This window comes from Pseudorasbora parva, chromosome 17 (genome assembly GCF_024679245.1).
Source record: "Pseudorasbora parva isolate DD20220531a chromosome 17, ASM2467924v1, whole genome shotgun sequence".
NCBI classification, from domain to species: Eukaryota; Metazoa; Chordata; class Actinopteri; order Cypriniformes; family Gobionidae; genus Pseudorasbora; species Pseudorasbora parva.
Genome location: NC_090188.1, coordinates 44,387,627 through 44,403,930, shown reverse-complemented (window position 1 = coordinate 44,403,930; position 16,304 = coordinate 44,387,627). Strand labels below are relative to the sequence as shown.

Sequence of the window (16,304 nt, the reverse complement as noted above, 5' to 3'; positions counted from 1 at the left end):
TTGAAACTACAAGCTTGCTAAAGCCAGCAAATTGAGCTTATTTGCTTTATTTTACAACAATCCATGTCAGCCATTTCACAACGAGACGAGCCGCCTGGCCATAACGCCAATTTGGGTCTGTCGTGAATGTCACGCGGGAATGACGCGAGTAAACTCAAAATGTTCAAGCGTCCAACTACATGTGATTAGCACCATTTATTCACACAAGTTGCAGCTGGTGTAAATGAACATTAGTCAAGCCCTCATCATCCAGCTCCGCTTGATAAGCACGGCCACAGAATGAGGAGTGGCTGCCTGCTGTCCGGCAGCCATGTTAGGTCTTCCAGCCAGAGGGGATCCTTCTACACGGTTTGGATGGCAGCAGGGGCGTGACTTCCAACCTCGAAGCTGAAGTCAGCGCGAGATTGGAAGAGACTTTCACAGCCGTCACTGTGCTCCACCATATTGGAAATATCCGGCCGTGGGATTAGTCTTGGAGGTCTTGGAAGAAGGGGAGAGATGGGCTGGCAAAAATCGGCCATCCAGTTTTGACTGGGCCTGATTTTGAGCGGGCTTGCTGTCCCATTCCAGCCCTAGCTTGTCCACAGCGCAAGTAAATACTTCCAACAACTCGTTATATGGCAGGGAAATGTCTGTCTCCTGCCCACTCGGGCTAAACCATTCATCTAGGAGCTCAGAAACAGGCCACTGTAGACAGCAAGTCATCGCCAAAAGGGCCACAACCACAAGAAAGAGTCGCGAGCTTCTGAGGCGCCGCATTTCACACACGATCGTCCGGAGAGAAAGAGAGAATATCCCATACCCATCACACACACTTCCCCTGCCCCTAAACCTACCCATCACACACACACACACAAATCCGTAGGATGCGAGGGAAGAGAAAGAGGATGGAGGGATCGAAGGGAAGTTTATCTGTATATTGTAATACTCTTGATCACTCGAGCTTCACTTCACAGCCCCTTCAGCAATAAAGGCTTCCGGATGGAAAGACCGAGCTTCAGCTTCCTCACTCCTGCTTCCGGTGCTGATGAGACGGCCCTGAAGATGGCTAATGATGGGACGGAGGAGCGAGGAAGCATCAGTGTGAGTATTATGAAGCACGTGTGGCTGAGCTGGCAGTCCCACCATTATCCAATCACAAACGGATTTAGAGCACATGTGACCCGATCACCAAATACACAACAGGCTGGCCAGCGTTTGTGTGAGTTCCCATTCTTCACCTCCGGAGGAGCTGCAGAAAAACCCCTCTGAAGACTGAAGATGAATGAAGAGGACTTTACTAAATGAGCTAATGGAGTGGAAGCCAAACTCTGTCATGGGGTGTGAGTGTCATGTGACCTCTGAAGTGGAAGAGTGAGCTAAAGCATGCTGGGTAACTGTAAACGGAGCGATATTACAGTCGCTCTCGTAGCTCTGTGTTCTTCAGTCGGTCGTCAGTAAAACAGATTTGACCTCGCGTGACCTTTGAGTGAATGTGTCGAGCCATTTTAGGATCAAACCCGTCACACTCCAGAACACAAAAGAGTCCTGAATATCACACAACACTGTGGTCTCACTGATCACTCTCACTCTCTCTCTCTCTCTCTCTCTCTCTCTCTCTCTCACACACACACACACACACGAGAAAGAGACGACAGGAAATCAGCCTTTGCTCTCAATAAAGAAAGCCAAAGATTGTTGTTTTCCAGCCGATTTGGAAAGGAAAGGAATAGAGAAATGTTGGGCTGCTTTGGGACTCGGCCATCATAACACCAATTATGAATTCCATATTCATAGCAAAAATTGCAGCCAATCTCCTAAAAGTTAATGCTGAACTACCCTTTCAACATTCACTGCAAAAAATGCTCTTCTTCCTCAGTCATTTTGTCTTGTTTCCAGTCTAAAGATCTAAAAATTCTTAAATCAAGATGCATTTACAATAAGTAAAATGGCATAAGATATTTTTCATTGTTTTGTTGAAAGTAATATCTAAATCAAGAGTTTTTGCTTAAAACAGGCAAAAATAATCTTGCAGCCGAAAACCGGCGAATGCGGGGCCGAGAACCGGCGACTGCGGGGCCGAGAACCGGCGACTGCGCGGCCGAGAACCGGCGACTGCGCGGCCGAGAACCGGCGACTGCGCGGCCGAGAACCGGCGACTGCGCGGCCGAGCTGAAGATGAATGAATCTTGAAATAATCTATGAAATAATCTTGCAGCCGAGAACCGGCGAATGCGGGGCCGAGAACCGGCGACTGCGCGGCCGAGAACCGGCGACTGCGCGGCAGAGAACCGGCGACTGCGCGGCCGAGAACCGGCGACTGCGCGGCCGAGAACCGGCGACTGCGCGGCCGAGCTGAAGATGAATGAATCTTGAAATAATCTATGAAATAATCTTGCAGCCGAGAACCGGCGACTGCGGGGCCGAGAACCGGCGACTGCGCGGCCGAGAACCGGCGACTGCGGGGCCGAGAACCGGCGACTGCGCGGCCGAGAACCGGCGACTGCGCGGCCGAGAACCGGCGACTGCGCGGCCGAGAACCGGCGACTGCGCGGCCGAGAACCGGCGACTGCGCGGCCGAGAACCGGCGACTGCGCGGCCGAGAACCGGCGACTGCGCGGCCGAGAACCGGCGACTGCGCGGCCGAGAACCGGCGACTGCGCGGCCGAGAACCGGCGACTGCGCGGCCGAGAACCGGCGACTGCGCGGCCGAGAACCGGCGACTGCGCGGCCGAGAACCGGCGACTGCGCGGCCGAGAACCGGCGACTGCGGGGCCGAGAACCGGCGACTGCGGGGCCGAGAACCGGCGACTGCGGGGCCGAGAACCGGCGACTGCGGGGCCGAGAACCGACGGCTGCGGGGCCGAGAACCGACGGCTGCGGGGCCGCGAACCGGCGACTGAGGGGCGGAGAACCGGCAACTGCGCGGCCGAGAACCGAAGGCTGTGCGGCCGAGAACCGAAGGCTGTGCGGCCGAGAAACGACACCTGTGTGGCCGAGAACCGACGACTGTGCAGCCGAGAACCGAAGGCTGTGCGGCCGAGAACAAGCGACTGTGCGGCTGAGAACCGGCGACTGTGCGGCCGAGAACCAACGGCTGTGCGGCCGAGAACCGAAGGCTGTGCGGCCGAGAACAAGCGACTGTGCGGCTGAGAACCGGCGACTGTGCGGCCGAGAACCAACGGCTGTGCGGCCGAGAACCGAAGGCTGTGCGGCCGAGAACCGAAGGCTGTGCGGCCGAGAACCGAAGGCTGTGCGGCCGAGAACCGAAGGCTGTGCGGCCGAGAACCGAAGGCTGTGCGGCCGAGAACCGGCGACTGTGCGGCCGAGAACCGAAGGCTGTGCGGCCGAGAACCGGCGACTGTGGGGCCGAGAACCAGCGACTGTGTGGCTGAGAACCGAAGGCTGTGCGGCCGAGAACCGGCGACTGCGGGGCCAAGAACCGAAGGCTGTGCGGCCGAGAACCGGCGACTGCGGGGCCGAGAACCGAAGGCTGTGCGGCCGAGAACCAGCGACTGTGTGGCTGAGAACCGAAGGCTGTGCGGCCGAGAACCGGCGACTGCGGGGCCGAGAACCGAAGGCTGTGGGGCTGAGAACCGGCGACTGCGGGGCCGAGAACCGAAGGCTGTGGGGCCGAGAACCAGCGACTGTGTGGCTGAGAACCGAAGGCTGTGCGGCCGAGAACCGGCGACTGCGGGGCCGAGAACCGAAGGCTGTGCGGCCGAGAACCAGCGACTGTGTGGCTGAGAACCGAAGGCTGTGCGGCCGAGAACCGGCGACTGCGGGGCCGAGAACCGAAGGCTGTGGGGCCGAGAACCGGCGACTGCGGGGCCGAGAACCGAAGGCTGTGGGGCCGAGAACCAGCGACTGTGTGGCTGAGAACCGAAGGCTGTGCGGCCGAGAACCGGCGACTGCGGGGCCGAGAACCGGCTGGGAGGCATGACCGCGTTTGTGAGTGAGTGTGCTAGAGAGTGTGTGTGTGAGAGCATGTGCGTATGTGTGTGTGTGCGCGTTTCACCTGATGCTTTAAGATGACACTCATTTATGATGGAGGGGACAAACAACAACTTGCAGTTTATTACTGATATTCTGTGACACTGATGAATCAGCAAATGTTTTATGCAATATTCCAAGTTAATATCTCAGCAGCTTGTGAATGCCCCTTAATAATGAAATAAGGTGACTGCACAGATGTCTGATAGCGGTTTAATACAAATGAAGAATACAGATAAAACACCCATTGAGAATAAAACTGCTGCTCTTGGTCCCGTTACAATAAATACTCTTGATGGATCGCTCAGGGCCTCGATGGATCATGTGATCGCTCAGGGCCTCGATGGATCATGTGATCGCTCAGGGCCTCGATGGATCATGTGATCGCTCAGGGCCTCGATGGATCATGTGATCGCTCAGGGTCTCGATGGATCATGTGATCGCTCAGGGCCTCGATGGATCATGTGATCGCTCAGGGTCTCGCTCGATGGATCATGTGATCGCTCAGGGCCTCGATGGATCATGTGATCGCTCAGGGCCTCGATGGATCATGTGGGTCTCTGTTGGTCAGTTTGTGTGGAGGGCAGACCGTATCTGTGTGGTGCTGTATTCAGAGTCCTGTATCCCTGAGCAGAAGGCATCCGCGCCCCGAGGCCCAGCCTCATGGCGGGCCCCTGGAGGCCCGGGCTCAGCATGCCGGAGTAGGAGATCGGGGCGAAGGGCCGGTTCTGATGGGCCGTGGGGAACAGCACCGCGGGGGCGTGTCTGCCCGGCGTGTGGAAGGAGAACTCGGGCGGAGGGCTGCTGGGTTTGGCCGGGGTGGAGGTCACCGGGTCCTCGTGAGGTTTGGACAGCGCCGGAGGAAGCCCAGCTGAAGCCACGTACTCCGACAGGCTGAGCGATCCGGAGGGAACCGGGCCAGAGCTCAGGGACGGCCGGACCCAGTCGTCCTTAAAGATCTGAACCGTCAGCGTGGAGACGAGAGCGTTCAACCGGTGGGTCACGTGGGCCAGAACCATCTGCTCATCAGCATCCCTGCGGATTCGGACGTGGACGGAACCGGCCTGTGCAAAAACACTCAGGTTAGACCTATCTGAGGACCACGAGTAACTGAATCGTTTCCAGTCTAAATATCTAAAAAACCTTAAATCAAGATGCATTTACTAGATAACTACATTTTTCTGGGGAAAAATATCTAAATGAAGAGATTTCTTGCTTAAAACATGCAAAATGATCTGCCAATGGGGTGAGAAAAATAATCTTATTTCTGTTTGAATTAACATGATTTTTTCACCCCATTGGCAGATTATTGTAAAGAGAATCTACACACCAAAGAGCCAAAGCCAACGGTCCAGAAGTGTTCGTTTCTGACTTCCAGAACTCCATCCAGCGTGGACACCTGAAAGACACGGAGTCAGTGTGTCCTGCCGAACGAAGGTGAGTGTGTGTGAGTGTGTGTGTTAGAGAGACTCAAGGCGAAGCTGAGGGTTAACTGACCTCTCGGAGCAGTTTATCCAGCTGACCGATGACATGAGACGGCGTGGTCTGAAGGAAGAGAGAAAAGCATGAGCATCTGAACCTGCACACGCCAGACAGGCTTCATTACAGGCATCACGTGACCACACACACACACACACACCTGCAGAAGCACCTTCCCGCTGTACACACTCATGGGGTACATGGTGCCGAAGGTCATGAGGGCGATGGCGACGGCAGACGCGGTGTCCATCCCATGATAGTTACTGCACAACAACCACACAAGACATCACGTGACTCTTCATCTCGCATTCAGTTCCAATACAAGAGATGTAGTCATAATACAATGTGTGATTTCATTTAAAGCGGTCCTATAATGCCCCGATTTACTAAATGTAATACAAGTCTCTAATGTGTGTGAGAAGTTTCAGATCTTGATTTATATCAAGTTAAAATTGTCACTTTTTAAAGGTAAGCACACCGTTTTTGTGCGTGTCCCTTTAAATGCAAATGAGCTGGTGATCCCACCCCCTTTCGGGAAGTGGGCGGAGCTTCAATATCTCATGTCAGCTGCTCTGATTATCTCACGCACGCACATAAAAACATAAAATGTGAAAGACTGACGACAGCTTGAGCGACACCCAAATGTGCTCGACTCCTACTCTAGATGTTCCTGGGGGCGGAGTTATGCAAATGTTAGGGTTAATGATGTCACCAACTCGTTGTAGTCCCATCTAGTCATTAGTTGCAGTCCTTAAAGAGAGATTTCTGTTAAAGGTAATAGCTCCCTTTGCTTTGTAATCGGTCTCACAATCGGTCACACACACACACACACGCACGCACGCACGCACGCACGCACGCACACGCACACACACATGCATGCACGGACACGCGCACATACTCGCACACATACACGTGCACGGACACTCACGCGCATGCACGGACACGCACATGCAAAAACGCGCACACGCATACACACACACCTACACACGAACGCACACACACTTATCAGAAGTATTAACGCACACAGATTATTGTGATTATTGGATGCCAGGTGAGCTATTATTGTGATTTAATTGATATTGGTTAAAAAAACAACAACAATATTTTCAACCCAGCCCAAATGAAGCGTTACAGCAATAAGCACAGTATAATACGTGCAAAAGCTGAGCAGCAGCTCCTCACCTGATCTCGATGAGCATGTACGTGATGCCCAAAGCCAAGGCTCCGGCCAGGTTGATCAGCACAAACGGGTTCATTCTGGGCAGGAGGACGCTGCTCAGCGCAGGGATGAGTCCACACAGACTGCACACACACACACACACACACACACACACACACACCTTAGAGACTATCGCTTTAAGCAAGATATCCATGTACAGTGCACTAAAAAAAATGATTTTATGATGCTGTTGACTTTATTAAAGCACATTAATCTTGATTTAACAGCATTATCTGATGTGTTTGGTGGAGATGCGGTTGAGTCGTGTTAACACACACTCACCTGCGGCTGAGATCGGCCACGTGCTCCTGAAGCCAGCTGGTGCTCGCAGCTACAGACAGAAGCACAGCATCAGAGTCGGCACCGCAAAACATGCTTCTCACGCTATAGTGCGGTCCGGTTTTAAGTCCAAATATCTAAAAAGTCTCACATTCAGAAGCATTTACTACATAAGCAAACGTGTTTGTCTTGTTTGGGGTGGAAAACTACTAAAAATTGAGTGAGTTTTTGTTTAAAATAAGATAAATAATTTGCCAATGGGGTGAGAAAAATAATTTTCTTATAAAAAAAATAGTTTTCTGTTTGAATTAAGATTATTTTTCTCACCTCATTGGCAGATTATTTATCTTATTTTAATCAAAAACTCTCTTCATTTGGAGTTATTTTTCCCTAAAACAAGACAATAACTTTTGCTCGTCTAGTAAATACTTCTTGTTTTAAGAATTTTTAGATATTTGGACTAGAAACAAGACAAAAATACTGAGGAAGAAGAGCATTTTTTGCAGTGTGGAGGAGGCTCAGCGTGAGGAAAGCATCTTACCTTCAGACACAAACACGAACGGCTTGTTCTTGACCGACAGGAGGGTCAACAGATTGAAGAACAGAGCCACGAACGTCCCCACCAGCAGACGGCCCCTGAAACACACACACACACACACACACACACACACACACACACACACAATGAGGAAACCCCATCAACATACGAGGGCAGAGATCAGAACTTCATCCGCACTGCAGTTATTGATAAACAAATAAAACACGTGGGTTGCACTTTATTTTAAGGCTAGTTAACAGCGTGAGTTAGCTGCACGTGATTATGCATCATTTACTGTGATAACTACTGTAAGTGCATGTAACGTGCTTAACGAGGACACTGTACAATAAAGGGTTACCAAAAATCTTTGGTTTTTAAAATATCTCCAGAAATGGAAGTTCTTTTGTGGAGAAAGTACCGGTAGAGCACCTATGACTGAAATATCTCATTTTTTTGCTGTTGGCGTTTTGCGTGTGTGTGTGTGGGGGGGGGGCATGTTTTTGTGACATATGAGGACCCAAATGTGTATAATGCCATGGGTATGACACAGGTATTACAGGAGAGGGTGAAATATGAGGACATTACCCATGGCCCCACTTTACAAAAGGCTTATAAATCACACAGGAGGAGTTTTTATGAGAAAGTAAAAATGCAGAATGTTTCCTGTGATGGGTAGGTTTAGGGGCAGTGTGTGTGTGTGTGTGTGTGTATAGGGATGGTCGTACTCACGTGTGGACCTCGGGCTGCTCCACAAAGCGCTCAACACTGAGAAGCAAACACACACACACAGAATAACTACACCAGCCTCTGTTCTGCTGGATGTCCTCTTCTAATGAACCTGGCCCTGCACATTACAAACAACGTAATGCTTCAGACGGAGACGGTTTCTCATGGGGACGTCTGTAAACACACACACACTCATGAAGATCGTAACTCATAAACTCCTCCTCTATCCGTTCAGAGGCGTCCTGTCTCGTTCTCTCTTCTTCTGGAGTCTCTCCATCATCGTCCGACTCCTGATCATTAAAGGCTGAACAGTTTTTGATATTTTCAGTGTGTGTGTGTATGTGTGTGAGGTAATCAGAGCTGCTAACATGAGCTCTTGAAGCTCCACCCTCTTCCTGAATGGGGGCGGGGAGCAGCAGCTCATTTGCATTTAAAGGGACACACACAAAAACAGTGTGTTCACCCTCAAGTGACAATCTTAACATGCTATAAAACATGATCTGAGGGGTATTTTGAGCTGAAACTTGACACTCTGGGGACATCAGAGACGTATGCTGCGTTCCAGGAGACCTGTGTTTTTACTATATTTTACAAACTTATACTAGATTGATTTACTCCCAGTTAGGAGTTCTGACGTCACATATCCCGCAAAACAACAACACAGCCCCTACGGATGCGGCGTTTATGGGAGTCACAAATTAAAACCAAACCGGTTATTAAAATAAGGTTTTGCTATTTATCCGCAAATGTTATGCATTACCAGCAGCTTTTCTAGCGTTAGCTAGTTTTCAGTCCATTGAGTGCAAGAGTAAACGAATACATTTCCAAACATACAAATTACATCAGATAAAAGGTTAAAAATAAGCAAAGTAAGCACCTTTGGGGATATAAATGACTGTAAATGAGCATGAGTCCGCACAGTCGGCACGCTCTTTACATCTCGCTCCCACAATTCCTCACGCTTCTGCGGTTTGGCACACTCTCTTAAGAGCAAAAACTCTCTTCATTTTGAGTTATTTTCCCCAAAACAAGACAATTACTTTTGCTTGTCCAGTAAATGTTTTTTAAAGTAAAAATGTTGTGATATTTTGAATAGAAACAAGACAGAAATACTGAGTAAGAAGAGCTTTTTTTACAGTACGTGACTCTGCCTGGAACACAGCATTAAAAAGGGCATAATAGGACCCCTTTAATACAGGCATATTAAATGTAATAATAGTAAAATAATATATATTTATTATTTGATCATTTCAACACCCTATTAAAATAGTTCTGTTTTCAAAAAGTGGAAATTCAAGCTCTCATCTGCAGGAGATAATCGTCTGATCTAGCGACTGGTGTGACTAGTGAAATCATTTGTTATGTAAGCCATTATTTATATAAATGTATGTAAAATTCTGTATTTGTAAGGCAATATAATCTCAGAGTAAGCGCTGTAAGCCCATCCCCATGAGGAAGCGTTCCCGTCTCTGCGGTGGAGGAAAGCAGCGGCTCAGCATCAGTGTGTTCATCTCAGCCTAATGTGGACACACTCAGGGAAATATGGACAGCTCAAGTTCTGCAGAGACGCAGAGATCTCACCTTTCCTTCAGGATGAAGAGCGCTCCCAGCTGAACCAGCACAGTGGAGGAGAACACCGCCAGCACTTCACAGCGCTCGAAGCTGAGGACACACACACACACATTACTGGAGCGCTCACACACACACACACTACTGGAGCGCTCACACACATACACACACACACACATTACTGGAGCGCTCACACACACACACACACACACACACACACACACACACACACACACACACACACACACACACACACACACACACACACACACACACATTACTGGAGCGCTCACACACACATTACCAAAAAAGTAAGTAACCTGGTTGCCTTAAAATTGAGTTTATTGAAATTTAAAATTTGAGTTGATACAATAAAGGAAATGTGTTTAATAAATAGAAACTCAATTTTATTGTGTCTGAACCACGTAATAAATGTGATAAATCACGAAAATAGCACAATTTGGCTGCGTCATCAGAAATAAAACACACACAATTACCCAATATGCTTACACAATCTTTTAATAATCTTTAAATAAAGGTTGTCGAATCTCAAAATGTTCATTGTATTAATTTAAAATTTTAATATCAATGAACTCAAAATTAAGGCAACCAGGTCACTTATTTCTAAATGTTTACAGTGTAGGGTGTCAGGATCTTGCATGTGTGTCAACAATGAGACTCTAAAGGGAGAAAGCAAGCACAGGTATATCAGCGGGCCTTACCCAAACGAGTACACCGGACTGGGCTTCTTCATGGACACCCAGAAGCTCAGCAAGCATGTGATTAGGCTGTGAGAGCGAGAGACAACAGACATTAGAGCGCCACACCGTTTCACAATCATAAACACATCATTAAGGGATATCTGAGATATTCTGTTCTGAAACGCCCAGAGAAAACTTCATTCCTCATGGGCCCTCTAACATCTACTTCCTCATATTCACGTCACAATCCTACGCTCTGTAGCCTTCATATGCTTGATCTACTAACAGTTGTTAGAGTCAGCCTGAGCTTTGGTCCTGACACAGCAAAACAACCAGAGACCAAGCTCCAGACAAAGCTCAAGTTAAGATTGAACATTAGTCCGAGTCTGCTCTGCACAAGAGGCGTGACCAACGGGCATTATTCAAATGAGTCTGTACGCGATTGGATAGTCCTTCAGCTAATCAGAGCACAAGAGGCGTGACTAACGGGCATTATTAAAATGAGTCTGTACGCGATTGGATAGTCCTTCAGCTAATCAGAGCACAAGAGGCGTGACCAACGGGCATTATTCAAATGAGTCTGTACGCGATTGGATAGTCCTTCAGCTAATCAGAGCACAAGAGGCGTGACCAACGGGCATATTCAAATGAGTCTATACGCGATTGGATAGTCCTTCAGCTAATCAGAGCACAAGAGGCGTGACCAACGGGCATTATTCAAATGAGTCTGTACGTGATTGGATAGTCCTTCAGCTAATCAGAGCACAAGAGGCGTGACCAACGGGCATTATTCAAATGAGTCTGTACGCGATTGGATAGTCCTTCAGCTAATCAGAGCACAAGAGGCGTGACCAACGGGCATTATTCAAATGAGTCTGTACGTAATTGGATAGTCCTTCAGCTAAACAGAGCACAAGAGGCGTGATCAACGGGCATTATTCAAATGAGTCTGTACGTGATTGGAAAGTCCTTCAGCTAAACAGAGCACAAGAGGCGTGATCAACGGGCATTATTCAAATGAGTCTGTACGCGATTGGATAGTCCTTCAGCCAATCAGAGCACGAGAGGCGTGATCAACAAATGAGTCTTTACACGATTGGATAGTCCTTCATTGTCCAGACACTGACTTTACAACATTAACATCAGAAATGCAAGAGTACAGTGAACAGGCTGATATATGGAGATGAGAAAGGCCACTTACCTGAAGAGATCGAAGATGGTGAGGTATGTGTACGCGGTTAAGGCTGAAACAGAAGAAAACATCTGATGCTCATTACACGCCATCAGAAGCAGGACGAGACGTGACGCTGAGCGTTCGGTCCGCACACCAAGAGCTGAAAAACGCTCAGCTTTGGGTTAAACTCAGCGCTCATTACGGTCACCTATGAGCCAGCCGTCCAATCACAGTGGAGGAGGGAGGGGCGGGACAAATACCACACCGACCAACCGCCACGTCTCGCCTTACGAGTCACAACAACTGAACAAAATTATTTAAAGATCTTGAAAAATGTCAATGTGGTGTGACAGGCAGCGGGGCGAGGGACCGCAAGAGCGGGCCGGTGATTAATGTTGACAAGTGCCAGCTGCGTGGCACACCGGTTCCCGCCTCCTTCCTTCCCATCTACGAACTTCATTACATTGGCCTCGACCCAGGGGCACGGCAGCGAGCTCTCCGTCCCACCGGTCTTTACTCGCTCCAGCACCATCGCCTCGGGCAGTCACTCGCGGTCTTTCCTCATCCGCGCTGCCCGAACTCCTCAGCACCGCGATCCCCCTCAGCAGCGAGGGCTCTCCGACAGCGCGTCCCTCCTTCCTCCCGGGCTTCGGCACCAGTGTAATGAAGTTTGTAGATGGGAAGGAAGGAGGCGGGAACCGGCGAACGTTCAACAACATTTATTCAAAATAAATAAACAAAACGAAAGTAAAACCGCGGACAGCCCCTCACGGACGACTGCCCACAAACACACAAACAAAACATAACATAAAATCCAGGCCTGGTCCTCTCTCGTCTTCCGCAGCTCTTGTTCCTCCTTTTATGCTCCCGTCACATGGCAGCGAGACGAGACCAGTGTGCCACGCAGCTGGCACTTGTCAACATTAATCACCGGCCCGCTCTCGCGGTCCCTCGCCCCGCTGCCTGTCACACCACACAGTCAAGTTAACAAAATTGTTGAGTGTTTTCTCTTTCAAAAGACTGTGATCCAAAGACCGTCTCAAACACACGGTTTGAAATCGCTGGCGTTTCTGACGTCCCAAACTACCTTCTAAACCAATCACGTCATGAGGGGGCGGGGCTTTAGCATATCATTAACTATTCTCTAAGGCAGTGGGCGGAGTCTCAAGAGAACCCAGGTTGAGATCTTTAGGAATAATCAGTTAGATAGCTGGTCATCGTCCAACAGGCTGAACAGTTTCAGTGTGTGTGTGTGGTAATCAGAGCTGCTAACATGAGCTCTTGAAGCTCTGCCCTCTTCCTGAAAGGGGGCGGGAACAGCAGCTCATTTGCATTTAAAGGGACACACACAAAAACTGTATTTTTGCTCACCCTCAAAAAAGACGCTATAAAATGTGATCTGAAGGGTTTTTTGAGCTGAAACTTCACACACAGCGCTGCGCACACACACTTCATGTAAAAAGGGGCATAAAGGAGCCTTTTAATATGTAATTTTGGTGATCAAAGAGGTGTTTTAAGGGATCAAATTATTGACTAAAATGGGACTTTAAAACTTTAAAAGGAGTCTCAGCAGTACAGGAAACCCAAAGAAGCGTGTTCTTCTCAGACGGCTAAACACACTCAGAAGTCGGGGCTTATTCTGCCATTCATAAGTAATACCAGCACATCGTCTTTGTCCAGACTCAATAGTGACGTTTAACCTTCTCTTGGTCCTGCTTCTGCTCATCGTCCCCATTCATTTACATTTATGCATTTGGCAGAAGCTTTTACCCAAAGCAACTTACATTGCATTTAAGGTACACATTTTACATCTTTGTCAATTCTTGCTTTCCCTGGGAATCAAACCCATGACCTTGGCGTTGCTAGCACCATGCTCTACTGGTTGAGCTACAGGAAAGATTCACCGTGAAAACGAGAGGTATTATTATAACACCTACAAAAACAAACAAACGGAAATAAAATAAAGCACATGATCGATATCTCAGCTGAAGCACTCATTTCATGTGACGTCACAACCAGCCCTTCATCAAGCTCTAAATCTGTCCTTGAACACACACACACGCACACACACACACACACACCTGAAACCCGACAGGACAGACAGAAATCTGTGTTTGAGAGAAAGCGTGGCGTAATGACAGATGAGGAGCGCTTGAATAAACCCCGGAGCGCGACAGAACACACACACACACACACACACCCGTATAGAGTCAGTGTGCAGATTAGGCTGACTTGTGTATGTTTACAGAGCCAATCAATGAAGACGAGGAGATGAAGACGCAGCGGTAAACCAAGCAGGATCTGAATATTTAATAAGCTATGTGCGGATGGCTCGACCTCTGACCTTCAGCCGTCTCACTGCGGCCTCATGGGAGGCTCAGCGCCGGCCGGCCCGAAACTGAAGAGCAGAAGCGGATCCGCTTTCAGGAACAGCATCGAGCGGCCGGTCCGGTGTCCGTCAACACAGCACATTAACATTACAATACAGATCCAGATGTAAACTAAAAGCTTTATTGACCAACTACACACTAACACCTGGCGGAGAAACAGAACCCGCTGGAGGAAGCGGAGGAGCGGAGGAGTAAAGACTGACATTTAACACCGGACCGAGAGAGAGAGAGAGAGAGAGAGAGAGAGAGAGAGAGAGAGAGAGAGTGAGAGACCGAGAGAGAAAGAGAGAGAGAGAGAGAAAGAGAGAGAAAGAGAGAGAGAGAGAGAAAGAGAGAGAAAGAGAGAGAGAGACCGAGACCGAGAGAGAGAGAGCGAGAGAGAGAGAGCGAGAGAGACCGAGAGAGAGAGAGTGAGAGACCGAGAGAGAGAGATGGAGAGAGAGAGAGAGATGGAGAGAGAGAGAGATGGAGAGAGAGAGAGATGGAGAGAGAGAGAGATGGAGAGAGAGAGAGATGGAGAGAGAGAGAGATGGAGAGAGAGAGATGGAGAGAGAGAGAGATGGAGAGCGAGAGAGAGCGAGAGAGAGCGAGAGAGAGCGAGAGCCATTTGAGCCATTTGTCCAAATGCTCATTTAGTGGAGTATTCACATAAACAAAGTTGATTCTGTCTTCAGTGAAGGTGAACAGTGTGAGAATATCAGATGTGTATCAGTGTATTGGATCCGTGCATTCGGCCTTAAAGTGACAGCAGCTTTGTAACTTTTCTACAAGTATTTAAATGAGTTTAAGTTAGTCGTGTGTAGACATGTGCCGATTTTCAATAATGCGATTTATCATGATAACGAATATGCACGATATTGTTATCGTGGGCACTTTAAAATATCGTAAATAATAATTTATTAACAATTTATAATTTTTTTATAATGCACTCAAGAATACTTTGCCCATCAACCGTATAAATGCTCAACACCGCTGTATTCTGCGTCAAAGGGACACGCGCTCAGATATAAACAAGCCCAACGTGCGTTTGCACATGACTGAACCGGTGAAGGAGACGCGCTGCTGAAGTGCCGCTCAGTGACAGCAGAGGGCGCTGATGAACTGGTGAAGGAGACGCGCTGCTGAAGTGCCGCTCAGTGACAGCAGAGGGCGCTGATGAACCGGTGAAGGAGACGCGCTGCTGAAGTGCCGCTCAGTGACAGCAGAGGGCGCTGATGAACTGGTGAAGGAGACGCGCTGCTGAAGTGCCGCTCAGTGACAGCAGAGGGCGCTGATGAACCGGTGAAGGAGACGCGCTGCTGAAGTGCCGCTCAGTGACAGCAGAGGGCGCTGATGAACTGGTGAAGGAGACGCGCTGCTGAAGTGCCGCTCAGTGACAGCAGAGGGCGCTGATGAACTGGTGAAGGAGACGCGCTGCTGAAGTGCCGCTCAGTGACAGCAGAGGGCGCTGATGAACTGGTGAAGGAGACGCGCTGCTGAAGTGCCGCTCAGTGACAGCAGAGGGCGCTGATGAACTGGTGAAGGAGACGCGCTGCTGAAGTGCCGCTCAGTGACAGCAGAGGGCGCTGATGAACCGGTGAATGAGACGCGCTGCTGAAGTGCCGCTCAGTGACAGCAGAGGGCGCTGATGAACCGGTGAAGGAGACGCGCTGCTGAAGGGCCGCTCAGTGACAGCAGAGGGCGCTGATGAACCGGTGAATGAGACGCGCTGCTGAAGTGCCACTCAGTGACAGCAGAGGGCGCTGATGAACTGGTGAAGGAGACGCGCTGCTGAAGTGCCGCTCAGTGACAGCAGAGGGCGCTGATGAACCGGTGAAGGAGACGCGCTGCTGAAGTGCCGCTCAGTGACAGCAGAGGGCGCTGATGAACCGGTGAAGGAGACGCGCTGCTGAAGTGCCGCTCAGTGACAGCAGAGGGCGCTGATGAACCGGTGAAGGAGACGCGCTGCTGAAGTGCCGCTCAGTGACAGCAGAGGGCGCTGATGAACCGGTGAAGGAGACGCGCTGCTGAAGTGCCGCTCAGTGACAGCAGAGGGCGCTGATGAACCGGTGAAGGAGACGCGCTGCTGAAGTGCCGCTCAGTGACAGCAGAGGGCGCTGATGAACCGGTGAAGGAGACGCGCTGCTGAAGTGCCGCTCAGTGACAGCAGAGGGCGCTGATGAACTGGTGAAGGAGACGCGCTGCTGAAGTGCCGCTCAGTGACAGCAGAGGGTGGTGATGAACGGCAGAATGCAGCGGTTACCCCGGAAACCAGCAA

The 16,304-nt window shown here is 49.7% G+C and overlaps 1 protein-coding gene across 3 annotated transcripts in view; it reads right to left on the bottom strand.

Annotated features, from left to right (window-relative positions):
* Positions 1-4,171: 4,171 nt before the first annotated feature.
* The window catches only part of slc30a6 (solute carrier family 30 member 6), an 18,950-nt gene continuing 6,817 nt past the window's right edge, over positions 4,172-16,304 (bottom strand). For 2 of the 3 annotated variants that reach the window (XM_067421502.1, XM_067421504.1), the window contains exons 5-15: positions 11,685-11,727; positions 10,505-10,570; positions 9,795-9,875; positions 8,217-8,252; positions 7,491-7,585; positions 6,953-7,001; positions 6,634-6,753; positions 5,612-5,714; positions 5,470-5,517; positions 5,303-5,371; positions 4,172-5,036 (exon numbers count right to left, since the gene is read on the bottom strand). In XM_067421502.1, the coding sequence (XP_067277603.1) occupies positions 4,521-5,036; positions 5,303-5,371; positions 5,470-5,517; positions 5,612-5,714; positions 6,634-6,753; positions 6,953-7,001; positions 7,491-7,585; positions 8,217-8,252; positions 9,795-9,875; positions 10,505-10,570; positions 11,685-11,727 (1,226 nt within the window). In that variant the 3' untranslated portion in view covers positions 4,172-4,520. The remainder of the gene's footprint in view (positions 5,037-5,302; positions 5,372-5,469; positions 5,518-5,611; positions 5,715-6,633; positions 6,754-6,952; positions 7,002-7,490; positions 7,586-8,216; positions 8,253-9,794; positions 9,876-10,504; positions 10,571-11,684; positions 11,728-16,304) is intronic. The other variant, XM_067421503.1, reaches the window with a different exon arrangement.